Here is a 26,455-nt window from a genome sequence, read left to right as displayed (position 1 = left end):
GAGAAAACAGGGTTTACAGAAAATGCAACAGGATAATGGACATACTTAATACAGATTAAGTACGCAAGACCTATAAACTCTAAATAAACCAGTAGAAGTAGGGGGGAAGGTTATGCTGGATATCTTTCATTTGCTCCTCCAGGCCCTTTCTGCATCCTTTTCCATCTGTACTGTGCTTTAGAATTTACCTGTATGGGCTAATCAAGACTCCCTTGCCCTCTGACTTGGGTTTGGTCCATGGGGAGACTTGACAAATCCCCCAACTGCCTTCCTGAGCCCCTTGACCTGAAGTCCCAGCTCTAGCGAGATGACCCTCCACACAGCCTCTCTGCCTCCAGGCGTAAGATCCCACTGTTACTAGCTCCAGAACATTTCACTATCCAGAGTTGTTTCCCACACCCTGCCTCAAATTACCCATTCGAAATGTGCCATCTGTTTTGTGCTGGCCCCTGACATACATGGTGTAGGAGAGTGAGAACAGGACTGGGAATCAGGAGACCTCTGTCCCATCTCTGCCACCAGCTGATTCTGTGACCCTGTACGCTCTTTGCTTTACTAGGTGTCAGCTTCTTCATCTGTAAAAAGAACAGATTGGACCATATGGCTCTCTGGTGCTACAATTCCCTGTCACGACTGGGTGCTCTGTGAAGTTAAACCCAGAAAAGGGATGCAAATAAGGGAATAAGGCTTCCTAGTGCAGAGGGCAGGTTAGCCACTAAGCCCCACCCCAACTCATTCTGACCCAGGGGACACCTACCTTCTTTTCAAGGGCTTCCCTTTTCCTTCCAGATTCCCTGGGGACCAGATGCCCAAATGATCTCCACTTCAAAGCAACAGCCAAGAAAACCCGGGAAATTACAAGTAACCAACTGGGCAACCCTGACTTAGCCACAGAGGCCCCTTCCCAGGTTCTGGTATGCCCAGGGGGCCAAGCAGAGAAGGAGGTACACACTGCCACCGTGCATTCCCCACGGGGCTGCGAAGGGAAAAGATGGCCTCTCAAAACTGGTCTCTAGGGCAGAGGGAGCCACCCAAACCAGCATCCTATCAGGAATCCCTGAACTGAGATCCCTGTCACTGGACACGTTTCAAATAAAGGCTAAGGACCACTTGATGCGATATTACAGAATCTTTGGAGTCCGTTTTAGCTCCTAAAAGTGACTCAGGGAACCCCAGGAGCCATGAGAAAGACGTGCCAATGAGAATATTACCCTCCCTGGTGTCACCACCACCACCACCACCAAATCTGAGTTTCACCCGCCCCAAGTGAAACCCTCACCCAGAGGTAGTGCAAAGTGCCAAGGGAGGCCTGAGTCTCTAAACCGCAAGGACGGGGGCGGAGTTTGGATACCAAATTCTCTGAGTCTCTGGCGGGGTAAGCGAGGTGAGACAATCTCTTAAAATCTGAGTCCCTGAGCTGGTCGCAGGTGCAAACCACAACCTGATAACTGCCAACACCAATGTCTCTGACGCTCTTCACGTCCCCCAAAGGCCTCCGGAAACCAGTGGCCTCTCCCCCATAACTCTGAGCAAGTTCAAAGCCTTTCGCAGTCCCAAATCAAAACTTCCGAGACGCTGAGGGCTTCCAGCGGCCGGACAGCACACAGGGGGCGAAGCCCGGAGGCCTGGCGGGGAGAGGACCCCTTCGCTAACTCAACGTTCATGCCGCCTCGCCGAACCCCGGATCCGTGGGAGCGCAACCTGCGCCTGCGCGCGCCCCGGCGCGTGACTCGGGAGCGCGCGGCTCTCGAGGGGGCGGGGCCAGGCTCGTGGCCACGGCCACGAGCGGAGGCGCATGCGCGGGGCGGGCTCCCGAGGGCGGGGCTTGGCAGGGACTGGGTTCTTCTGCTCCCCCGGCGGCGAGTCCGCTGGGTCGCAGTAACTAACCTCGCTCTGGCATAGCCGTTTGTGCTGAGGGGCCGGCTTGCGGGACGAGGCCAACCTCGGCCAGGGGCCCGGTTCCCCCACCTTCTCGTCCCCGGTCCAGACCGCGCCGTTCGGGTCCTCAGTTTCCCCTCGAAGACGAGGGGTGCAGCGGGGAAGGCAGACCCGGCCGCGGTGAGGACTCGGGCCCGGGAGGCCGTCCCGTGGGATGATCTGCACCCGGGCTGGGGCCAGGAGCAGCTAGGGTCAGCCAGGGGCAGCGGGGTCCAGGGCCCGAGGGGGGCTCCTAAGGAGGACCAGACTGCTGACCAGACTCCTCCACCGCCTCCTTACGGGGCTCCAGCACTGGTCCCCAGCTCCTAGCGGTGGGGCAGCATCTGGGGAGGACCGAGACCCGATAACCCCTCCAAACAGCAGCCGGTGGACCAGATAGGCTGGGTTGCCAAAATAGGCTCCGTGGTGCCAAGCTCTGGTCTCTCCGTGAGCCCCCGTGCTGCTGCCCGCCGGACCTTACCTGCTTCTTCATGGCCCCCTTTGTCCAGAGACAGGCAGTGGCCTCAAGACCAGACTCCTTGAGCTTCCATTTAAGGGCCAGGTTTCCTTAACCCACCCCATCTCACCTTGACTCCTAACTGGCCGCACACAGATGTCTTTCTTTCTCAGTCTGGGCCCTTGGTCTTCCCCCAGGATCCGTCCCTCAGGCACTCCTAAGATTTTAAGTTATCTCTACACCCAACATGGGGCTTGAACTTACTACCCTCAAATCAAGAGTCGAAGGCTCTAGGGACTGAACCAGCCAGGCTCCCCACCTTAATAAATGTTCTAACGCAGGCACCTGGGTGGCTCAGTCGCTTAAGCATCTGCCTTCATTTTTTGTTTTTTACAGATTTTATTTATTTGACAGAGAGAGAGACAGCCAGCAAGAGAGGGAACAAAAGCAGGGGGAGTGGGAGAAGAAGAAGCAGGCTCCCAGCAGAGGAGCCCGATGCAGGGCTCGAACCCAGGACTCTGGTCACGCTCTGAGCAGAAGGCAGACGCCTTACGACTGAGCCACCCAGGCACCCCTAAGCATCTGCCTTCGGCTCAGGTCATGATCCCAGATCCCTGGGATCGAGTCCCACATCAGGCTCCCTGCTGAGCAGGGAGCCTGCTTCTCCCTCTACCCCTCCCCCTGCTCCTGATCTCCCCATCTCTCTCTCTCTCTCTCAAATAAATAAATAAAATCTTTTAAATAAATAAATTTTATAATGCAAATTACATTTAAGTGTTTTAAAATTTCGTTACTATCAAGTGTCACGGTGCTGACGGATCATTTAAAAAATTAGGTAATTCTGCATTTTTGCCAGTTTCTGAAGAGGAGGGAAAGGCCCTGGGATCAGAAAGACCAGTGTCACCAAATGTGACCCTGGGCAAGTAACCTTGCCTGCTTCAGATGGAATTCTGGCCCTCCCACTTCCACATGCCGCCTCCCCACCGCTGACCGTCAGTCTCCTCATCAGTAAATTATGAATAATAATAACATGCATGGAATGCTTTCTGTGGGCTGTGGACTACTTCAAGCATATTGCATGTTTTAAGTGATCTCATCCTCACCTCAGCCTCGCAGAGAGAGGGTCTATTCGTATCTCCATTTCCTGGTTGAGGATTCTGAGGCACAGAACTACTACGTCATCTGCCTAGTGCTGCCCAGCCAGTAAGTGCTGGAGCCCAGGATGGAGCCCAAGCAATCCAACTCCAGAGTCTCTACTCTTTCCCACTCAAGATGGCTCCCTACCTGGGGGGCTGTGTGAGCGTTACACAAAGCACCTGGCGTGTGGCTGTTAGAATTACCGCATCATGTCAAGCGTAACTGTGGGGATGTCTATAGGTCTATAGCCCAGTTCCTGGCAAAAGGAGCACTCTAGAAGTTGGTTCTCTTCCCCACTGAAATGTTGAGAAAACAAGAGAACATGCTTCACGCTGCAAGCAGACACAGAAAGTGCTCACTTACGCATGTTATCTTTTTACCCTTTGGTACAAGGAATACCTCAGAACCTGTGGAATACACCTTTGCTACAGGCAAATCCATGTCTCTACTCTCATTTTCTTGTTTTCCTTATGCTTCTTTTTTGTTGCCTTTATGGTCTTCTCAAGGAAAGCAGTCTTCCCTGGACTGAGAAAAGCCTGAGCCGAATGTCACAGATGGTACAATCAGCATGAAATGTTGCCAGTGCTTATGAGTTTTTGAAGGCTCAGACTCCCCCTCAGTTCACTTGGGGGGGGAGTTACAATAGCAAAACCAGAGCCTTGGAGGTGTCCTCCTATGGCTGGGTCTTCCTGGCTCTCCCCCCCCACACACACCTGCCTATGCCCATGCTCCCATAATCTGTCATGCACACATCATTCATACAATCTCCTCTTCACAGCCACACCCAGACATACCTTCCCCCCACCAACCCTCTACACACAACATACGATGCACAGACTCCTGCTTTACTCCCCCCACACCCGCTTACTCTTCTGTTCATTCTGATGGCACTCAGGTAATGAGTCCTCCGTGTTGGGCACTGTGCAACATACTCAGAGATCGTTTGGCCACAAACACTCACATACACTTTGGTTTCCACACACACACCAGTTTTCCATGCAGGCATTCCACGCCCCTTATACATATAACAGGTAACCCCCACATATCCACATACACACGCATCCCTGTGAAGACTCTCTCTCCGCTCAGCCCCTTAGATCGTCTGGCCACGTGCAGACGGGTCTCTGATTTTGCTTTCTCCAGGCATCTTGCTGTCCTCGTGGCAGACAACGTAAAGGTGGTCGGCAGGGTACAAGGCTTGTGAAACATTCTGAACATGCTGGCAGGTTCTACTGTGTGATGTTTATCTTCAAAACAGACCTCACCTACCTTCCGTTTTCCAGGGAAACACTCCATATTTCTCCCAATCATAGGAAGACACTGGTTGCAGTAATGGGTGGGAGAGCTGACCTGGGGGAGGGCAGCAGTGGCCTTAGCTAGGTCAAGCTACTCCGTTGCTGAATGTGGCCTGTGGACCCCCAAATCAGGAGGAGGCCGAGGGCGAGGGAGGCAATAAGCCACACTGCCCTACTCGTGCCACCCTGAGATCAGCGTCTCCCGACTTAGGAAACCCAGAGCAGATGGCCACCAAATTCCGTACCCTCCCCGTGCCGACCCTGTCATGATGGCATGTTGTTCACTCTCACACCCACTTCTATTTCCAACCTCCCACTGACTCCCCAGGGCCCAGTTCCTTTTTTGCAAACACGCTTTAAATCAGAGTGTGAAGTCCTCAGGACCCCTGATGTAAAATTTCAAAGTAAAGGAGCTCTGCTTTGAAGGGCACCGGCTCGGGGAGTCAAGGACGGGGCAAGGTTTTGTTAAAAACAAGAACAAGGAGGAACCCTGGGGTCCTGCCGTGGGGAGCACCACTTTCAGAAGAAGCCACAGGGAGGCACCGTCCTTACATTCGGGGCAGACCCCCCAGTTCTCTCCCCCAGAGCCTTCAGCTACCAAGTGGACATTGGTGCGGTTGAGGGCATGGACCTAGCAGCATGTCTGCCTGAGAGACTTGGGGACAGAAGCTTCCACAGTTCCTGTGAACGGGCTACTGCCCTGGATGCCAGGGAGAATGGCAGTCGGGGGCTGAGAAGGGAGCATGTCTTCATTTCCAATCCTACAACAGGAAGCCTGGGTTTCAAGGTCATCTTTGACACAGGGGTGCTGGGAGCAGCAGGAGGGGTCTAGAGAAGAAGGTGCAGGCAGTGCCTAAAACAAGAGTGGGCAAATCGTGGATTGTCAATCTATCCCTAAGAAACTTAGCAAGCAGCACTCAGGGTTGGGAAGAGACGGGAGGGACAAACAGGATTTTTAGGGCAGTGGAAATACACCGTATATTCTGTAAGGATGCACTCATCATGGCGCCTTGTCCAAAGACGCAGAATGCACACCAGCAGCAAACCCTAACGTACGGGCTCTGGTGACTGCGGCGTGTCCGCGTCAGCTCATCAGTCGGGACACCTGTCCCACTGCGGTGGGGGTGCTGCTAGTGGGTGTGGGGGCAGCTGTGCATCATGGGGCAGGGGAGTGCAGGAAAACTCTACCTCCCTCTCCGTTTTGCGGTGGACCTGAAACTGCTCGAAAAACAATTAAGTCTTAATAAAAAAGGGTCTAGCACTAGATAAAAAGAAGAGAAAGGGATTAAGCTTCCCGGAGACCATGAGAAAGCACGCGGTGTCACAGAGAGACTGAACTTTATTGAGATTTCCTCCCTGATGAAATCAGAATGGCAAGAACACTGGAAAGTTTTCACTTTGGAGAGAAACAGCAACCGTTCAGGCACAAATACTTACAGATAACTCCTCTTGGGGGGAAATCTCTGGATCCTAAATTTACCCCCAGATCCCAATCCCCCCCGCCCAAAGAGTCAGAATTCTGCTTGAAATCCACATCCACAGAGCAGGGGCCCAAAAAACACTGAAAGCCCAGGAGGACTGGCTGACAAGCCAACCGGCAATTTAGAGAAAAGGCAGGTCAACGAAAGAGCAGAGGAACAGGAGTAAGAAAAGGCAAATGGATGGAACGAAGAAAGGTAGAAAGGATCACACTGATAACGTCATCCCCGCCCCCCCATGAAAACATAGTTCCTGTATGAATGTACTGGCCTCCTTGCACCCGCTTCCCCCAAAGTGACGGGGGCATCGGCTGCTACGACAGTTCTGCACTTTGTACGGCCCCGCTGCCGAGAGAAAACCAGGTACGCCAAGAGCAGCTTGAGGGCATGGGGAACATTAAGGAGCAAGGTGGGAGGGCAGACTCTTGAGAGGGTACCTGATGGGGAGGGGAGGTGAGGCGAGGGTTGGTTTTTAATGAGAAGAAAAGCAGCTCGTCAGGCCCTGGTGACCAGGCTCCTTGGGTGTCCCAGCAGGTGCCTGGTGCTCTGCTGGGCTCTGTCCTTGGAAACAATGTCCTGGAGGCTTGGGGCCTCTGGTTGTCCTGCAGGAGGTTCCAGATCCTGCTGCAGCACGCACCTGAGTGCTAATCACTCTGGGAAGCAGGAATTCCAAATTCTTCATGGGGACCTGATCTGATCGATGACCAATTTGCTTCCACGGCCTAGTCCTCAGAGTGCCTCCCGTCTGCCTTCATCTTTGCTTTCCTTCTGGTCCAAGGTGACCTCCTGGTGCTGGTGGGCCCTAACCCAGGCCTCATGGTGAAGCCCCCCAGATCGCTCGCTCCCAAAGGAGGCTGGCTCAGGAGGCCAAAGGTGCCACTCGGGGCAGCCCTGGGCCAGGTCTCCCGGATTTGCACAAACTGTTCACCCACCTGCTTTTCGTCAAAAGGCTCCTTCCCTCCATCCCCTGCTGCGCTCCAAGGTTGCCCACCAGCCAGGCAGGACCCTCACAGCTCATCCTTCCTCTGTGCCTTCTGGCCTCTGCTATCTCCCTCATCTCGCTTGGACAAGGCAGCAGACGCATATTCACACTCATCGGTCCTTGAAGGCCCTGGCTGCCCTGTGCTACATGTGGTAGGAATCAGTATCAAGTTCAGGCGGAAAACTGAAATGGAAGCCTTGCTTGCCACCCACACCAAGTGGCTGGCACTGGTTCTGACTCGTGGGAAATCACTCTGAGTTTTGAGTGTTGGCACATCAGGGAATGGAGAAGAAGGGGAAGGAAAAGCCATGGCATGAAAACCAGGAGGGAACGACTCCTCTGCAGAGCGTCTCTGCAGAGAAGGTGTGGAAACCGCCTCCTCCTCATTTGGGGGAGATGGGCTGCCCAGAGAAGACCCTCAAGAAAAGGAGCAAGGTTTCCACCGTCCCCTCTGAAACCCAACGCCTTTGGGGGTCTGAGTTTTCCAAGACATGCAATAGACAAAGACACACTGCAAACCAATTAACCCTCTGAGCCCCTTCTGGTACTTTCACTGAAGTCACTTCCAAGAAGCAAGTTCCCTGAATACGTGGAACACTCAGCCTCCTCTTGGGGCCGAGAAAGGGACCAAGCTTCCCAGCTGGCTTATAAGACTACATCGGAGAAATGGCAGGGGAAGGCAGCTCCTTCTCCTAGCCTGGGGGACTCCTATTCTCTCTTAGTGCTCTGGTATCCTAAACTGTTTCCCCACTCCTTGAGGAAGCAGGAAGGAGGGCCTGGGAGTAGGCTCGAAACCCAAGTGGATTCAGACCCAAGAGACTGTCCCCTGTTGAAGCCAACCCAAGCTAAGGAGCAGGCGAGAGCTGGAGGACCAGAGGACGACTGTATGGGAGGAAGCCACGAAGGACCTGAGCAGCCCTACAGAAATCAAGTCTTCCCTATTTTCCCAGCTTAGAGGGGTAAAAAGGAATTTCAGCTGCTTTCAGCTTGACGCTCATCACCTCAGTATACACTATAATTTAGCTGCTCTCTGTCCCTTTGCGACAGGACCCAGGAAAAGCCGGCAGGGCCTGACGTGCCTCAGTTAGGCCCCCCACTGAAGCAACAAGACGGGCACACTATAATTCACAGTTTCCTCGCGCCTCCCTCAACCCACACCCTCCCCCACCACTGGCCTCAATTAACTCCCAAATCTCCAGTGTGTAATGATTCTTGCCAGTGTGGCTCAAAGGGTTAATAAACCAGGACTTCTCAGACAGTTAGGACACAAGCTCATCCACCAACAGGAACCCCAGAACAGCTACACAACGACCTAGTGTTTCTTATAGCGATTCTTTGGGGTTTCGCCACACCCTGTTTTGTCACAGTTGAGAGCACCTGGATTCTTCCCTAGCCCGAGGCTTCCCAGGAGGCCGGGAAGCTCTTGTGTGATGGCCCGCTCAATCTTCTCCAGGAAGCAGCCCCCCATATAGGAGCACTGCTGAGACAGCAGCTTGAAACTGGAGATCGGGTTGATGCCAAAGAAGTCCTTGTAGGCCTCGCGGTTGGGAAGGTCAAACTTGCTGACATTGGTCTTTGCCAGGATGGTCTTGAAGATGTAGAATTTGTCAGGGTCTTCCACAATGTCCTTAAAGACCAGCTCTCCATCGCTGAAGAAGGTCATTTTGTCCTTGTAAGTCTGCAGATAGCGGTCGACAAGGAGGGCGTGAATGCGGACCCGGATGGCATGCTGGCGGATGAAGGCGATCTTGTTCTCCAGCCTGTTCTCGATCACCTGGTTCAGGTCTTCCAGGAGAGAGATCTCTTCCTTGAGAAACAGGTCCCGGTGGGTATCAGGCTTGTAGTCTTGTGGCCAGAAGGAGCTGACGTAAACCCTGGGGGGCTCTGTGACGTTGATGAGTGGGGCCAAGCTCCAGAAGAGGGCCCCATAGACCCGCATGAGCATCTGCGTGGCCAGGTTGTCGGCCTTGTTCAGGATGATCCTGATCTGAGACTCACGTCCCTTCAGCTGGCGGAAGAGCATCTCCAGCTCCAGACCCACATCCAACTTGGTGGGGTCAAAGACAACAAAGATGAGGTCCGCTCTGTCGATGAACCACTGGCACACATCATTGAAGGGGTAACCTTGGGTGGGGGGAAGAAGTCAAGCTGAGCAGGCTCACCGTAAACCCCTCGTGCCCCCTTCCAGAACCAAACCATTGCTTGGGTTGAAGGAAGTAAAGGCAGTAGGGATTTTCTGGGCTTCTAAAAACTAAAAACTAAAAGAATTAACTGCATATTTCCTGCACCTTGTCAGCCCTCAGCCAAGAACAGCCTGATCCTTGTTTTAATCTATGGAATCCAAGGCTCCAGGAAAGTAAAATACTTTTTCAAAATGGAGATCTTTCTACTGTCTAAAAAGATATGGGACAGTGGCAAAGACATCAAAGGGATGAAGTCAGGGAATCAGAAGGATATGAAAGAGAGGATGTGCTATTTAGGGGGAAGCAATGTGGAGCAGGCCCAAGACCCAGACTGGAATTTGGGTTCTGTCACTGGCCAGCCCAGAAGAGTAAATGCTTCCAAGCTTTACCATTTTAGCTATAAAATGACAAGAACAATAACACCTAGGATGACATAAGAATTATGATGCTATAAGTGAAGGAAAGTACCTAACTAAAACTGCCTCTCACACAGTAGGTGCCTGACATAGTTTAATTCCTTCCACTTACTTCCACAATGATGAGACTAGGAATATCGGTCTTGAAATTTTTCCACAACAACCAACCAATAACACATACAATTATCTGATGCTTAATAGAAGAATAAAGGTTAATTTACTATTATAATTATTAGTGACAATATTATTACTAGTCATAAAACAGTAATAAAACCAAAATGAGAGTCATAACCATAAATTGAGATCTACCAGCTAGGCCTATAGTCCTACAAATGCCCTGTGATGACTCATCTCTGTCGACAGCCCTGTGTCATGGCGATACTCAGGGGCCTCTGTCATAACCTAGTGTCCGCTGGGCCCAAAGTGGCACTCCTCTCCCACTGGAAGAGGATTTTGGGAAGTCTAACACAGGCTTATAATCAAGCGGGCCTGGTAAAGCAGACACTTGACCAGAAAGGGTTTGAGGTCAGGTTCAAACCAGAACCCAAGTTAACTAAAGGTCAAGTACACGTGGACTGGGATCCAGTTCATCTTGGACAACGTGGGCCACATTACCTCTCCCCTGTCTGCCTACCACCCACTGCTGAACGGTTTTCTAAGACACAGCTCACGCTATTCAGATACAAATGCTCAATTACCTCTTTCTTGCTGCTTGCGGTTCTCAATGATGCCTGGTGTATCCACAAAAGTGACCCGCTCCAGAAGTTTGTGGGGAACCTCGATGCCAATTAGCTTCTCTAGGAAATTCTGGCCAAATTTCTCGAGGGGTGAGAAGGACCGGGCGCTGTCGGCAGCCATGACAATACCCTCGATGGTTTTCAGCTTGGGTCCGTGCATGAGGACAGTGAACTCAGAGGTGGTGGGCTCGGCACCTGCATGCATGGGCATAAGGTCAGTAAACACAGTCACCTCTGGGACAGAGACCCTACTACAAAGTAAGTAAATAAGCAAGTGGTTTCAGGGAGGGTTTGCCACAAGAACTGGGTACCCTGTTTGCTAAGCTAGTGTCTTCTTTCTTTATAAAATATTCGTAATGAAATTGACCATTTTAACCATTTTTAGGTGTACAGTTCAGTGGCATTAAGCACGTTCACACTATTGTGCAGTCCTCAGCACTATCTGTCTCCCAAACTGAAACTGTCCCCACTCATTCCCCCTTCCCAGCCCCTGGTAATCTCTGCTCTACTGTCTCTATGAATTGGATGATTCTAGGCACTCGTAAGTGGAATTGTAGGCTATTGTCCTTTGTGTCTGGCTTATTCCACTTAATATAGTGTTTTCAAGATTCATGCATGTTGTAGCATGTTTCAGAAATGCATTCCTTCTTAAGACTGACTAATACTCCATACTGTTGTATGGATGGACCCTTCTGTTTATCCGTTCATCCACCCATGGATGTTTGGGCGGTTTCCACCTCTCGGCCGTTGTGAAAAATGCTCCTGTGAAGACGGATCGTAATTCTCATCGTTCTATTGAAGACATACATGAATGTTTCATGGTGCTTTCATATAGGACACTGAGATGGCAACACACACGCAAAACAACCCCGCTATTACCTGTATAGAGCTGGTAGCGAGTGTTTTCCAACCCGAGGAGGTAGTTTATCATGGTGGACTTGCCAACACTCCACGGTCCCAGGAACAGCACCATGGGCTTGGAAGTAATCTCCCCATCTGTAGGCAGCAGGAATTAGACATGGCAGTGACTGATGAAGTTCATACTTCCCACCGCACCCCGTGGCCCATCTAACAGAGTTATAGAATTCCACACTGGACCAGGCAGGGTCCATGGCACATCTCTTGCTATGTAAGTGCGATCACCCAGTTAAAAGACAGCAGGAGATGTGATTTTGGCCTTACACAGATCCTTGGCACACGGGCTCCAGAAGGAGGAAGTAAGTGACATCACCAAAAACCAACTCAGAGCTCACTGTGGTTGAGGCCTCCTGGTCTGTATCTGCAGGACGGTTCATAAGAAGGGGAGAAGGGAGCTACCACAGGGGGAGAAGTTCAAACTCTGGTACCTGGGGGCGCCTGGCTGGCTCAGTCGGTCGAGTTTGTAACTCTTGACCTTGGGGTTGTGAGTTCGAGCCCCACATTGGATGCAGAGATTACTTAAAAATAAAATCTTTTTAAAAAAATTAAAGAAAGAAAAAAACCTCTGCTATCTGGATTAGTAATAGGAAAAAAAAGACATGAAAGAGGCTCACACAATCTTAGACATCCTGGACGGGGGCCCCCTGACATCCTACCTCAGGCTCATCCTGACCCTGGGCTCCAGGCCAGTCTCAAATTAGCCTCCAGAGACCATGACCTATTTGCCAGGCCCCAGGACCGAGCGCTGACTAGGCAGCGAGAGTACCCTGGCTGAGCCACACTAGTCGGGGTCCCTAGGAAAGGAAAGCAGAATCCTCCAGTGTTTTCAACACCGGGGGGGGGGGGGCGGGGAGGGGATGCGGCCACGGGCTGCTGACTCGTCATCTCTGAGCCACAGCACAGGAGCCAGCCCAGCGTCACATACACCTCAAGTTCTCCAACCTCTCGGTCTCCCTGAGCCCGGCACAGAGGCCTTGCACAGTACACACTTTTTTTTTTCCTATTTTTTTCCATTTTGATGTATTTAATTTCTTGGTTCAAAAATCAGAAGTATAGGGGCGCCTGGGTGGCGCAGTCATTAAGCGTCTGCCTTTGGCTCAGGGCGTGATCCCGGGCGTTCTGGGATCAAGCCCTACATCAGGCTTCTCCGCTAGGAGCATGCTTCTTCCTCTCCCACTCCCCCTGCTTGTGCTCCCTCTCTCGCTGGCTGTCTCTCTCTGTCAAATAAATAAATAAAATCTTAAAAAAAAAATCAGAAGGATTAGAAGGTATAGAGTGAAAGTCTCCCACCCCTTCCCCAGTCTGTCTAGGCCATAACCCCCACTACATTTTCTTTCAGGCATTTTAATGCATGCAGTCTAAGCATTAGGAGCCAATGTCACATTCTCCATCTTTTTTCTACAAAGAGGAGTACACTATTCCTCTTGTTTTGCACCTTGCTTCTGGAGGTGCTGGTTTTCTTTCTCTAAGGTAAAACTTAGTCCCAGAAGACCAAGACGGCGTCTCGTAAGTGGCAGGCACATATATAATTGCCTGAAATTGATACCATGGCCCTGCCCCATTCCTCCCTGCCTGCAAACATACACAATGAATCGTTCGCATCTCTGGATGTCAATCCCTGGCTCGAGGACAAGAAGGGATAGGCAGACTGAGGGGGTGTCAGGAGTCCCCAGTTAAAGCCACAGAGACCCTACAGACAGTGTCTTTTACCCAGGCCCAGGACACACTAGGGCAACTGGACCTTCCAGCTCCTGCTGAGACTAACCAGAACCAGGCCCTCTGGGGGCTGCTGTTTCGGCTGTCTGCAGCAGGGGGCGATACTGGCATGTGCAGGAGGCCACAGGTAAGACACAGGGAGGCTGCCCGAAGGGAGGGCAACAGCGGAATCCCTGGCACTGGGACAGGTGAGGGGAGAGAAGTCAAGCCCAGAAAGTGGCATCAGGAGCCAGGAGTGCCCTCCCCGCAGAGCACCATGAGCAGCTCCAGGGCCAAGCCACTGGGTCTGCGGCTGCGAGGGAAGGCCAATGTGGAGGACAGGAAAGCCACGGAAGACTGCCACCTCACACATCCCCTGGGAAGCCCAAGAGGATGATTTGCTCTTAGGCTTGGAAGAGGCTGTAGGGGAAGTCATGGAAAAGGACATTCTCCCAGACAAAGAGCCGAGAGTTCCAGTTCCTGGTTCCAGCTGTGTGATCCTGGGAAACACAGCATTTCCCTGCGTACCAGGTTCCTCTTCTGTGAAGTAGGAATAATGGATTCCCTAAATACCTTACCCACTTTAGAGCCATCGAGAGCATCACATGAGAGAATATAGAAATTGGCAGTTCACACCCAGAGACGTGTAACACCACTCACCGTTCAGATACCATTGTGAAAGTTTTCAGAGACGAACGACTTGGGAAAAGGGCACGACTGCGGGGGAACTAGACTCTCACAGACCATTATCCTGGCTACAAACTGGTCTGACCTAAGGCCACTTGGCAGCAACTATGAAAATGTTTAACTTCACTGTTCCATTTTGAAACATTTGTCCTACAAATATATCTGCACGGAATACCTAACAATTAGAGCCATGTTTGTAACATTTTTGGAACCGAACATGGCAAACGCCCTGTTGACCGTCAGTTGAACAGTGATTACCCAGCGTGGTGCGTTCAGAGGCTCAGAAAGGGCGTAGTGGGGCTGCACACACGCAGCCGTGTGTTGTCATACCATCGGGTAAAACACAAACAGAAAAGGACACGCTTGTGTATGCTCATGGGCACAGAGCAAATGTCTGGAAGTATTTGAAGGAAACTATTTAACAGGGAATCTCAGGAAATGGAAGTGGAGATGCTGGAAATCAAGAGGCGGATTTTTATTTTTCAATTTGTACTGTTTTCCACTACTTCTTTTTTTTTTTCCTTTGGCAAGAAGTATCCCTTGTTTTTATTATTCCGAAAATCAATTTTTAAAAGAATCCAGACCCAAGGAAAGCCGACCGAAGAAGTGATAAGGAGAAAAAAAAAGGATTCCAGGCCAATTAGGGGACTTAACACATGATCCCTTCCCAGTCAGGGGACCCTCAGCACAGAGAGATGGAAACTGGCTACTCCTGGAAACCACAACTGTACTACTGAAGCATGAAGTGATCTCCACAAAACCCTGTGCAGACTGGGGCACCCGTGCGGGGAAGGATGATCATATGACCAAGGAAAGCTCAGCTCCACGTGTTCTCATGCCCACCACTCACAAAGTGCAAGAGGGCACGGGCATCAGCCACAAGGAGTACCTGTGATCTCATGCTGCCGAAGCTCGTTGTATTTGTAAGACTGCTCCAGGGGCTTGATGGATGAGTGGTAGATCTTTCGAAGCCGCTGCAGCACCACTGGGGGCAGAGAAGGGTGAAGGGAGAGGGTGAAGGGAGAGAGTCCGACTCCCTCTGCAGGGCAGCTCCAGCCCAGGCCGGTGGGGAGCAGGGCCCCCTCTGGCAGCCTCACTCACTGCGGACTGCCATACATTAGCATTCCTGGAGGGAGCTGGTTCACATCCCAACCCTCAGAAAACGTTAACCAAAAGGCATTCCCTCCCACCCTCAAAACCTCCTGCACTATTTTTTTTAAAAACCTGATCCTTTTCTCCCTCTAGGGAGAAGCAACTCACAGGGTAAGGCTGGGAGCCCGCAGGATGTGAGACCCAGAAGCAGGAACTGGGGCCCCAGGCCAGGCTGTCTAGACCCGACCCTCCCACTGCTCCCCTCTAGCTATGTGCCCCGTGCAAACCGTGGCTGCTCTGAGCTCCAGCTAGCTCATCAATGAAGAGGAGACATGAGCCCCACTGAAAGCCTTGGGTTATTCTGAGGATGAAGTGCCAGAAATAAAAGGGCTTTATAAACTGTAAAAACCAAAGCAGATGGGATGAACTCTCATTAGCAAGCCTCCCCAGCCACCGCATGAAGGCTGGCACCGGGCCCCAGGCGGCAGCACTGGGATTTGTCCTCAACCCTGGCCCTGTTCCCTCTGCTTGGATTGCCTCTCCTCCTTCCCTGCCAATCCAGAACCTCCACCCAGGCCTTGGACGCTGCTCTGTGAGCCTCTTCCAGGGAGCCCACCATCTCCAGGGCTCTCAGCCCTGGGGACCCACCGGCCTCAGAGCCCAGCCCTGGACCCAGCCCCAGTCCCAGGTCCTTCCTATGGTTACCAGAGTAATCATCCACTGGCTTGTCCTCATTCAGCATCAAAGTTTTCTCAATGTGGGAGCGGTCCCTCATCGGGGCTTCTTCACTCACATCCTCCACCTCTTCTGGGGAGAGAAGCAGAGAGCAGGGTTAGGGCAAGCTAAGAGCCGGGCTTTGCTCTTTGCAGGAAAGGGCATAAGGAAGTGCTGCAGGAAGGCTTGCCAGGTTCAACTGAACCAACGAGTTCCGTCTCAAGGAGGGACTCTGAAAACCTGAACTCAGTTTCTGCTAAACTCCATGATCCATTTCACGTATTCAACAAATACTGACTGAGCACCTACCACACGTCAGGCACTGAGCTCCATGCTGGGAATGCGGGGTGCCCAAAACAGACATAGCTCCTGCCCTCAGGGAGTCTTGCTACAGTCTCATGGGGAGAGGGAGAGAAATCATCTTGAAAGTAAGGTAATAATTACAGTCAGCATCGTGGCTAGGGCAGCAAAGATTCCAGAAGCTATGAGAGCCTAAGATGTGTGCCTAGGAAGTCTCAGCAGGGGAGTCACAAACCCTCCTTGTGAGCTGAGATCCGAGAGGAAGGGAGGAGCTAAGCAGGTAAAGATGGGGGCAGGAGACAGGAGTGGTTTATAGGAGTCTGCCTTACTTCCTAGGAGCACTGGCAGCCAGGGAGGGGCTCTAAGCAAACAACTGACCCGACAAAATGAGCATTTTATCAGGATCACACAGGCTGCTGCGGGACTTGGGTGGGAGGAGCTGCGGCTGGGCGTCTTGGGTGGGGGTGGGTGAGACAACCCTAACTTCTGACTAAGCGGGAGATGCCCCGGTGACCCCCTGCAGGTTCCCGGGGAGGGGTGCCTATACTGTAGGCCTACCAGGTGGGATTGGACTTGGGCGTGAGGGGCAGGGGAGACCAGTCCCACAAGCGATGGGAGCAGAGAGGAATCACTGTGCCTTGTGCAGCACCTCAGGACTGATTCTCCACCAAGATCCGCCAGGGCAGCCCAACCCCAAACACAGCACAGAGGGGACAGGGGAAAAGGGGAGCCACCAGCTGACCAGCTGACTGCAGGCCCTCCCTCTTGTGGAGGGTGCAAGTACCCAACAAGCAGGATGGAAATGAAATCCTGCAAGGAAATCTGTGGGGGAGCCATGCTGGAAAGTGATGACTGAGCCCAGGCCCTCCATCCTGAAAGCCGCTCTTGGTCCAGGCCAGCATATTCACATGCGACATGGTGGGGCACCAGCCATCCCTAGGATGCATTACATCTCCAGTGTCAGCACCCCCCCTCCCCTGCACCCCTTCCCCCAATCCTGCAGGACCTCAGTGTCCCAGCCAGCCTGAGATTTCTTATCACCATCCTGACCCCAGTCCCCAACCACCCCACTGGACCCGGCCTAGTCTTCAAGAGGAGACCCCAGGGAGCTCCGGAACACACCCTACCCGCATGCCTACCACCACAGGGGGCCTCAAAACCTGCCACTGTGTCCCGTGTCCTTCAGGTTAAGGTACTGGTCCACATTAAAGTAGACTGAGGGACCCTAACAGGGAGGCTCCGGAGGGCCTCACTCTGAAGTGACTGGGTTATTCTGGGCCCCACTGGTCCCTCCGAACAGGCTTTAGTGGCTCAGCTGGAAGGCACCTCATGGACCAGGCATCCTGGCCAGGGCCTCCACCCAGCAAACCCGGAGCTGGCTGGGGTTTCTCCCGCCCCACCCTGTCCCTGCCTATGCCCCCACACACATGTCTTCCAGGGAGACTGTAGCCACCCAAGGGGCTGGGAACAATCGTGGGGATCCCCTACCCTGAGGCCCCTCCTTAGGCTCCTCTGCTTCATCCCCCTCGGGCCCTGTATTCAATTCCTCAGTGCTCAGCTGGGTCCCCTCATCTCCAGGGCTCTCGGTTCCTGCTGCTTCCTGGGGCTCCCCAGCTTCCTCTGAGCCATCCCCTGCTTCTTCTGAACTCTCCCCGTCGCCACTGTCCTCCTCAGATTCTTCGGATGCAGCTCCTTCCTCCTCGCCTCCACTGTGGTCACCGCTCTCTTCTTCAGAGGAGGCCTCGTCCAGGCCCTCCTCAGTTAGCCCTGGTGCCTGGGCCTCGGGGGGCTGGCCCTCCTGGGTGCCCCCTGCCTCAAAGCTCTGTGCATGGCCGGTCTCCGAGGCTGGGCTGGTGCTGGGCTCCCCCTGGTCCTCAGCCCCCTCCTTGGTTGCTGTGTCCGTGTCCAAGACTCCATCTGGCACTTCTGGCCCCCGATCAGGCCCTGGGCTGTCCTCCTGTCGTGTCTCAGGGGCGTGGACTTCTGTGACCTCCATGCCAGGAGAGGCCCCCAAGCCTTCCGGCTGTGCAGTCCCTCCTGCTACCCCCTGCACGGGGTGGTCCCCTAGGACCTCCTCCACTTCCTCAGGGACCACACCACTCCCAGCCTGCCCTTCAGCCTCCCCGGCAGCCCCCTCCTGTCCTGGGTCCTCTCCCAACCCCAGCTCTTCCCCAGGCCCGCCCTCCCCTTCTGTTGGAAGGGTGCTGGCTCCCGGTGGGCCCTCTTCTTCCTCCCCAGGTCCCGCAGGATCCCCGGGGGCAGCTGACTCTGAGGCTGAGGCATTGGAGAGGCTGGCTTCGGGACCAGAGCCCGGGCCTGCGCCGGCGGGGGCCCCAGCAGCTGTCTGCTCCGAGCTCTCAGCCTCCCTGCCATCCGGGGAGTGAAGGAGCAGGGTCTTCTCTCGAGGGGCCGCCTCTGCATAAAGCGCCCTTTCCTTCTCCTCTAGACTTGCTTCTCCAGCAGAGAAATGATTCTCCAACAAATTGCCAACATCTTCTGTGCCACCCGAAGCGGAAACTTGCAGTTCTAAATGATTAGAACACCATTGGTCAGTTTCACAGGGTTGGCACTCACTCCGCTTCTCTAAAGAGTCTAACGCAACCTAGCTCCTGTCCTCCGAAAGTGAGGTGTGGACCTCCCTCCCTGGTCTTCATAGCTGCCCTCTGAGGCAAGCAGAGAAGGCATTATTCAGCCTCCCTCCCAAGACCTGGAAGCTCGGGCGTTATCACCCGTTGTCCATCCCTGGGGCAGTGAGCAGCTGAGCCGCCCCGAGATCCCCACCCCCGGCCCTGACTCTTCAGTCTCCACTGGGTCCTGATCACCACCCAGGGAGGGAAACTCAAGGATCTCTTCCAGCCCTTCCTCAACCTTGCGGCAGGCACGTGCAGCCAGGCTCACTGGGAGATCTTTCCAAGATAGGACAGATGCTTGGGCATTCCACCCCCTTGTCAGTTCCTAGAGTCATTAACTGACATGCTTTTTATACTGCTATCAGCAAAGGAGTGAAAACAGGTGGGTGCAGGCCAGATCATCTCAGGTTACACGGCAAGTACTTAGGGGATTACTTGTGGCTCTCGGCATTATTAAGTCACACATCCAACTCTGTCCCCTTAAGGGCAGGCATTTGCTGGCCTTGCTAGCTTAAATTAGAGGGGACATGGCCTAAAGAGGAGATACCCAAAACAGGCAGGGCCAGAGCTTCCCAGTGGCCTTAGCCAACCCCTTCCTGAGGGGATCCCCTTCTAAGGGCCCATGGCTTTATCAGGAGAGCTAAGGGCACACAGAGAGCAGAGCAGGAGAGAGTGAGGTGGGGGCCTAGTCTGTGCCAGAGAACTCTGTCAGGAGATAAGTGGGATTTATGGGCAAAATGGGGTCAGGAGAAAGGATTGGGTCTATCCCTTCTGTCCCCTTCCAGCCAGGCTGGGACCCATTTAAGGAGGAAGCTCCAGGAGGGGGACGAGGGAAGACTGTCCCCTGCCTTGGGGTAGCTGAGACAGCCCTGCGGACTCCCTTGACTCACAAAGATGCTTTCTGGGGAAGCGGCATCCCACCTCTGCTGGGGACAGCCATCTCTACCTCCCACAAAGAAAAGCCACATCTTGGGGTGCCCCTCTTGCCTCACGGTACCCACCCATCTGGTTCCCTGAAAGCTGGGGCAGCCTCCAGGGGCCAAGAGCAAATATTTTCTCATTAACCCCCAGAGCAGAAACCTGCTATCAAATCCAGAAGGAGGAAATCTGGGTCCCTGTAATTATAAAGAAGCCTCTTACACTGATAGGCCACTTTCACATTCATGACCTCAGCTGACCTTCTTGGTTACCATCAGACACATTTCAGAAGGTCTAGAGAAAGTCTTTGACTTGCCTAAGACAGCAGGTGGCTAATGAGTGAGGAACTCAGAACTGTCTACTCCTCGTCCAGGCCTCCTGCACCAACCTGTGTTTAGGGGTGCATGGGGGAACCCCTTCTCACTGGGACCTTGCCCCTCTCTGCACACACCTTCTCTCCACATCAGACTGCAAGAATCAAGGCTTTCATAATCCTCCCTGTGTTCCCCAGGCCTGGGACCCTGCCCAGCCCACAGAAAGTGCCATGGAGAGGTCTGCAGTGACATGTATGAACAATAAGAATTTCTGGCCCCTCCAGGGGAGAGCTGGGTTACCCATTAGAATTTTCTTTCCTTATCTTCTAATTCTTCTGCTTACATCTCCATCCCCCCGACCCCCTGGAGAAAAATCTATGGCAGGAACTTGGTTTAACCCAGAGACTGACAGTCTCTGAGCAGCAAGATACATGTAATACATCTCCTATGAGATACATCTGTACAACCAGTCAGTGCGCCAGGCTATGCATAAGCATTTTATGTAAATAAGACATGAACTGATCTTACTCAATTTACTTCATCTCACTTGCTTCTGGAAGACAAGTCTCACTCTTCTCCCCATTTTTACAGCTGAGAGGACTGAAATCTGAGACACTGAATGCTTTGCCCGGCACACAGCTGATAACTGGCTGAAGCCATTTAACTACAGAGCAGCAAAGGAGGCCGTCTGGCCCTAAAGCGGGGTGTTACCCCATGCTACTCAGAGTGAGGTCTGGGCCCCCGCAGAACCAACATCACCCAGGAGCTTGGAGAGATGCAAACTCTTGGGCCCCAGCTCAGACCCACTGAATCAGAATGTGCATTTTCACAAGATGCCCCAGTGATTCATTTCCACATTAGTTGGAGAAGCACAGGTCTCTGCCACCTGATAAAATGCCTCTGACCCAGGTTCGGGGCACTGGCTGCACATTGGAATCACCCAGTTCTTGCTGCCACTCCTCCCCTCTCCTCAGAGGCTCTGATTGAATTAGGATGTATCCTCAGTATCAGGACTTTAACAACAACAACAACAACAAAATCTTGGGTAATTCTACCATGCAGCCCAAGTTGCAAACCACTGATAAACCAAGTAATCCTGAGCCCTGAGGCCAAGGCTTCTGCTCCTGGCCCCTCCTGACTCATGTGCCCACTGGGGGCTCCCAAGTTGGATGAGTCCCCAAGGCTTGGCATGCACCCATGGAACAGCAATGGTCCAGGTTCTCTGGTGAATCTAGCCCTTTCCACAGGCCTCTGTTGTCCTCTACTATTGATGATGATGATGGTAGGGATGGTGGTGATGATGACAGTGGGGATGGTGGTGGAGTAGTGGTGACGGTGATGATGATGATGGTGATGATGGGGGGGATGGTGGTGGTGGGGATCATGGGTAGAACATACTCTGGGTCTGACCACCTGTGGTGTTTTCTGATATTCTCAGAACACCCTCTGTCCCTGGTAAGGTGAAAGGGCGACATAATCCCAAGGGAGATGAGGACCCCAGACTTCATTGTGAACTTCACATTGTTGTGTATTTCTACTCCTGGGCCCTAGACAGGAATTCAGGTATGTGCGTGTGTGTGGACATCCATACCCTTCCCTGGTTTTTATGATTTAGTGTCAAGCTGTCACTGACCTGCTAAGCAATTTAGAGCAAAAAAGACCAAGGGTGACGCCTTCATACCCTGTGACCTTCCTTCCCAGGCTAAAAATTACTCTGAAGGGAAATCTCTCAATGAAACAAGCTGTGCCATTGGGCCTGGTATCCCCTCCGGGAGGCAGTCAGAAGCTTCAAGAGCCTCTGATTAAATTCAGTTCAATTCCAGGAAATCAAATCCAGTGTCTTCCCTCCCTCCCTGATCTCCCCAGCATCTAGCTGAAGCCCCACAGTGGCCCCCGAACACCCTGAATGAGTTGAGAGCCTGGTAAGATGAGTCTTGGTCCACCCCAGGACGCACAGTGCTGTACTGTATGTGCCGCTGCCAAGGGAGCCTCCCGGCCCAGACAGGCCTGGGTGCTTACATCACGGTCCATGAATAGCAAGCCCCCAGCTCAACCCCCACAGACCACGGGAAGGCCCAAGCGCCAGGCAGAGCATGGTATAAACCCGTTCTGCTTTCTCCCCCGACACCACCTCTGCCGTCCTCGGAGTCAGCCTTTCAGCAGCTTGCCCCATCCGCAGCCCCAACAGGGGCTCCAGGCTCAGTTCCTCTCTCTACCACCAACCAAACACCTGATTTTCCGCAGCTCCTAACCCGTTCCAAAGCACTTTCCACATGGTCTCAGAACTGTGGAGTCACCAGAGGCCTTGCCGAGTCCAACTGCAGAGGGAGAAGCTCTGGCCAGGGAGCTCTAGAGACTTTCCCAAGGTCAGGGCAGGGTTGGGGCAGAGCCCAGGTTCACGGCTCTTAGCCCAGAGTTTGTTCTGCCCCCACGTAGCTTGCACACCATGTCCCATGAAGGTTAGGGCTCCGTTGATGTGCCTCGGAGGCGTGGGAAGATGAAGGAGCTGGGGTTTGGCCACCCCTTTATCTCCTGCCAGCTGCTTCCCTTGGGTCTGTCCCTCCCAGAGACAGGATAGGGGGCCTAAGGATGGGGGTGACGGTCACTGCTCCTGCCTCTCCTGTCTTGTCACTAAAAATTCCACTAACCTCCTCTTGATCATTTTCCCCAAAAGCCCAAGGAGCCCCGACTACATCATCTGCTGACTTTGCTGACCAACATACGCCAGGCACTGAGCTGGGTGATGTCTCGCCTTCACGCAGAACGCCACGCGCCCAAAGCAGTGGGGCAGTGCTCTGAGACACGGGAAGCAAGGACTATTAACCTCTGAGGAAGCGGACACAGGAAAGTCAAGTTGTTTGCCCAACAAGCATTCCAGGAATGGGCTAGAGCTCGGGCCAAGAAATAAAGTGGAGCTCCCGGGCCACGTGCAGGCGGTACCCGAGACCTGTGGGGCTTTCCAAGCACGGACGCCCAGTCCAAGGGCGGGTCAGTGTGGAGCTGCGTGTTTCAGAAGGTGAGGCTAAGGAGCACCAAAGCTTGAGAGCCACTGCTCTGAGCCACCTCAGCGCCAGGCGTCAGGGAGTCCGCGTGGAAGCTGGAGATCGGGAAAAGAAAGCTCGGAACCCAAGATTTTGTTTGGCTGACCTGTTTTGAGCCCACCTCTAGGTGTTGAATTTATTGTGTCTCCACGGAACAGAAGGTAAACTCAATCCCACCTGTCCAAGACTCCTTGGCACACGTTTCTAAGGCTCTGCCAAGGTTATCCTCCACGTGTCTTCTCATCCATTTGGAACTACAGAGTCCCAGTCACACACAGGTAAAATACCTTTGACAATCACTCATACACAGTTATGCAGATGAGTCATCCGTAATAAAGCCCCAGGGGGACAATCACTTTCCAGTTCTAGCCCTGGACACATCTGTACCCAGGAGTCAGGAACACCAGTCTTGCATCCAGCGGGTCCCACGCCTTTCACCGGGCTGTCCTTCATCCAAATACTCAGACAGCTCATCGGCCATGCCTCAAGTGCAGCTGAGAGCCCTTCAGAAAGACAGTTTATACAGCCAGAGCAGCAGACCCCTTCCGCATCCTAGATCTTGTCTCTGAACACTCCTGGACTGGGCCAATGGTCAGCAGCCTCTTTGGGTGTCCCATTTTTTTCTTGACCTTATTTACAAGAGTAAATGTTCACCACTCAGGGCCCCTTGTTCTTTCTCTTCTTGGATGAGCCTTCAGGCAGCTTTGCAGATGCCCACGCTGAGGACCCTAGAAGGGAAGTGTCCACATCCTCCCAGAACCCCGAGACCCTCTCTCTCACCATTCTGTTGGCCTTTAGCTCTCTCTCCCTGGACAATGGACCCAGGGCACAGTGGGCGAGGCAGCCATCCTCAGAAGATTCTTTGGCCTCCCGGGCAAGCTCCTAAAGTCAAGGTTAATCCCACCAGAACAGCTAGTCCCCAGCTGGACTCTAGCCCCAAAACAATTCACCCAAGGGATAGGACGCAATGACAAGGGCACCAATCAGAGAGAACCATGGGATTAGGAGTCAAAAGGGACCCCCTCACAGACCAGACCAAGTGGTTTGATTTCACTGATCGGGAGCCTAAAACTCTGAGGAGTGGCTGCCCCGAGGCCACGGGACTGGTTAAACCAATCAGCCACAGGCTCGTTCTAGAAGCTAGCTCTCCACCAACTGAGTCTCATCGGCTTTCCCAGCACCAGGCCACCAACCCCCAGAAAGGAGAGGGGGTGAGCCAGCTTCTCAGTCTACCCTCTTCCTTCTCCCTTTAAAAAGGATTAAGACTTTGGGGTGCCTGGGTGGCACAGCGGTTAAGCATCTGCCTTCGGCTCAGGGCGTGATCCCGGCATTCTGGGATCGAGCCCCACATCAGGCTCCTCCGCTATGAGCCTGCTTCTTTCTCTCCCACTCCCCCTGCTTGTGTTCCCGCTCTCGCTGGCTGTCTCTATCTCTGTCAAATAAATAAATAAAATCTTTAAAAAAAAAAAAAAGACTTCAAGACAATTGTTTTTAACCCATAAAGTCCAGAGAATTGACAGGAGAACTCCACACCCCCTTCCCCATCCCTAATTCCTGGGAATTCTTGCTTTGGGAGCTACGGAGAGAAATCACCCACAATCCCACAACCACCATGTATGCACGTTCTTGTTGCTGATGCCCGGAGGACTCACAGATGCGATGAGTGCTCACTTTTGAAAGGCAAATACCTCGGGAAGAAATAAAACCCGAAGTCCTCACCCCTCAGTGTGACTCAATTATTAAAGGGATAGCCTGTGGAAAATCCAGTTTTCCCGGAGATCAGCCCGGCCTGAAGTGAAAAGAAATCCTTGCAGGAGTCATTGGACAATACTTCCTCCATTCAGAGGGGCTGAGCTGGGCAGGAGAGGGAGGGCAGGAGGGAGAGGTGCACGCCAGGTCCCAAAACAGGTGGCTGCCACCCTCCACCTCCCACCTCCCCACCCAAAGACATGGCATGCCTCCCTGGAGTCTGGAGGATGACCTCTGGGAGGGCTGATGATTGAGTTTTGGTCACCAGGCAGGGAGAGATCTACTGGGAGCCAAAGGAGTGTGGCTCCCTGAGGTCCCGGTCAGAGGGCTGCCCTGAGTTCCAGTCAGAGCCACCTGGGCTTGGAAGTGGGGAGAACAGTGACTCACCAGACCCACCACAGCCCCAAGGAAAGGAAGCAGGGTGAAGTCCACTTGATTCTCCAGCTTGGGAAATGGATCTGACACCTTCCCCAGCCTGGGCTGGGACCACATCTCGGGGCTTCCCTCTGCCACCAGACCCAGACCCAGACTGGTCTCTGAATGGAATCAGAAGTCAGGAGAGTTCCTCCGTGTCTCACTAACCGGCAATGTGACCTTGGTCCTCACTCCCCCTGCACCAACTCCATTCATCCATAAAATACCTCCTTTGCCATCCCCTTCCAAGTATTTAAAGCATCGGTTGATGTTTAAAAGCATCCTGCAATGTCAGATATAATAATACTAATTTCCTAGAAGAGCAAAGATGCCAGGCCAAATCCCAAGTTCACTGAGTGGGCCAAAACAGAACAAGCTTTGGACAGGAGCCAAGCTGGCTCACCTTTACTCCACTCATTCCAACCCTCTGTTTCTGGGGGGTCAGTCCTTCTGCCTGGGGCTTCTTCTCCCAATACTTCCTCAACTTCCTCGGATGACGAGTTGTGGGCATGCTGGGGGTAAACTGACTTTTTCCATGAGGTTCCAGCTGGCCTGGGACCGGAATGGGCCTCAGCTGTCAACAATCCTGGGGCCCAGATCTCGTCCTGCTGAGCCCCATGTTGACTCCTGTGGTGACTGACCCCCACTTCCAGTCAGCCCTGACTCACCCAGAAACTGTTGAGGCAATGAACAGTTTCCTCTCTGCCCCCAACCTCCCAGACTCCTTCTATCCACCACTGAAGGGAGGTGACCCTGCATGTTGCCTCCAGCACAAATGCACCCTCAGGAGGACGCCTAAGCAGATCCACTTGTGGGCTGCGTGTGTCTGAGAATGGGTGAGAGGCTCTGCCTGGAGGAAGAGCAACTAAGGGCCCTTCTCAGCTCTCACAAGTGGCAACACAGACGGAGAGGCCACCACAGTGCCAGCGTGTCCTCGTTGTCCTTGGAATAAGTGAGCAAAGCAGGGAGCAAAGCAGTAAGCCCTTCAAAATGACTCAGGCCTTGAGAAAGTAGCTTTGACCGCGCCACAGATAGAGCGAGAGTGGCTCTAGCTCCGGCTTGAGTGGCACTTTGCTTGTCCTGCTCGGCTGAAATCAGAGCTCATGTTTTTGCAACTTTGAAGGGCTTCGCATGTGGGTCTGTGCGATCACAGGCAGCCCCTCTTCGCCCCCGTGAGCAGTGCCTGGCCTCGCCCACACGTGCTCAGCAGTGAGGTGTCCTTAGCAGATCCCACCTGCAGCCGCCAAGGAGACCAGAGAAGCTGTTTGCCCCCAAGTCTGCTCCGAGGTGGTTATGAAGGAAGCTCAAGCCGAGGGCAGAGGTTAGAGCAGCAGTAACACGGATATTCTGCCCCGTGTATTGCCCTGTGTGCTCCAGCCCA

General features: G+C 53.2%; 1 protein-coding gene and 1 long non-coding RNA gene across 12 annotated transcripts in view; both read right to left on the bottom strand.

The window, feature by feature from the left end:
- Nucleotides 1–1,689, bottom strand: part of LOC103668548 — a 32,020-nt gene extending 30,331 nt beyond the window's left edge. For 7 of the 11 annotated variants that reach the window (XR_005836103.1, XR_005836101.1, XR_005836104.1 and 4 more), the window contains exons 1-2: nt 1,352–1,689; nt 415–575 (exon numbers count right to left, since the gene is read on the bottom strand). This is a non-coding gene — a long non-coding RNA (uncharacterized LOC103668548). Of the gene's footprint in view, nt 1–414; nt 576–757; nt 1,270–1,351 lie in introns of those variants that run through there. The other 4 variants (XR_005836105.1, XR_005836099.1, XR_005836098.1 and 1 more) reach the window with 4 other exon arrangements.
- Nucleotides 1,690–6,127: 4,438 nt separating this feature from the next.
- Nucleotides 6,128–26,455, bottom strand: part of SRL (sarcalumenin) — a 46,615-nt gene continuing 26,287 nt past the window's right edge. The window contains exons 2-6 of the mRNA XM_008696834.2: nt 15,700–15,801; nt 14,792–14,887; nt 11,482–11,598; nt 10,564–10,797; nt 6,128–9,390 (exon numbers count right to left, since the gene is read on the bottom strand). Of these exons, the coding sequence (XP_008695056.2) occupies nt 8,579–9,390; nt 10,564–10,797; nt 11,482–11,598; nt 14,792–14,887; nt 15,700–15,769 (1,329 nt within the window). The 5' untranslated portion in view covers nt 15,770–15,801 and the 3' untranslated portion in view covers nt 6,128–8,578. The remainder of the gene's footprint in view (nt 9,391–10,563; nt 10,798–11,481; nt 11,599–14,791; nt 14,888–15,699; nt 15,802–26,455) is intronic.

Source organism: Ursus maritimus, unplaced genomic scaffold (genome assembly GCF_017311325.1).
Source record: "Ursus maritimus isolate PB19 unplaced genomic scaffold, ASM1731132v1 scaffold_2, whole genome shotgun sequence".
Taxonomy (NCBI): domain Eukaryota; kingdom Metazoa; phylum Chordata; class Mammalia; order Carnivora; family Ursidae; genus Ursus; species Ursus maritimus.
This window is presented reverse-complemented; position numbering and strand designations above follow the sequence as displayed.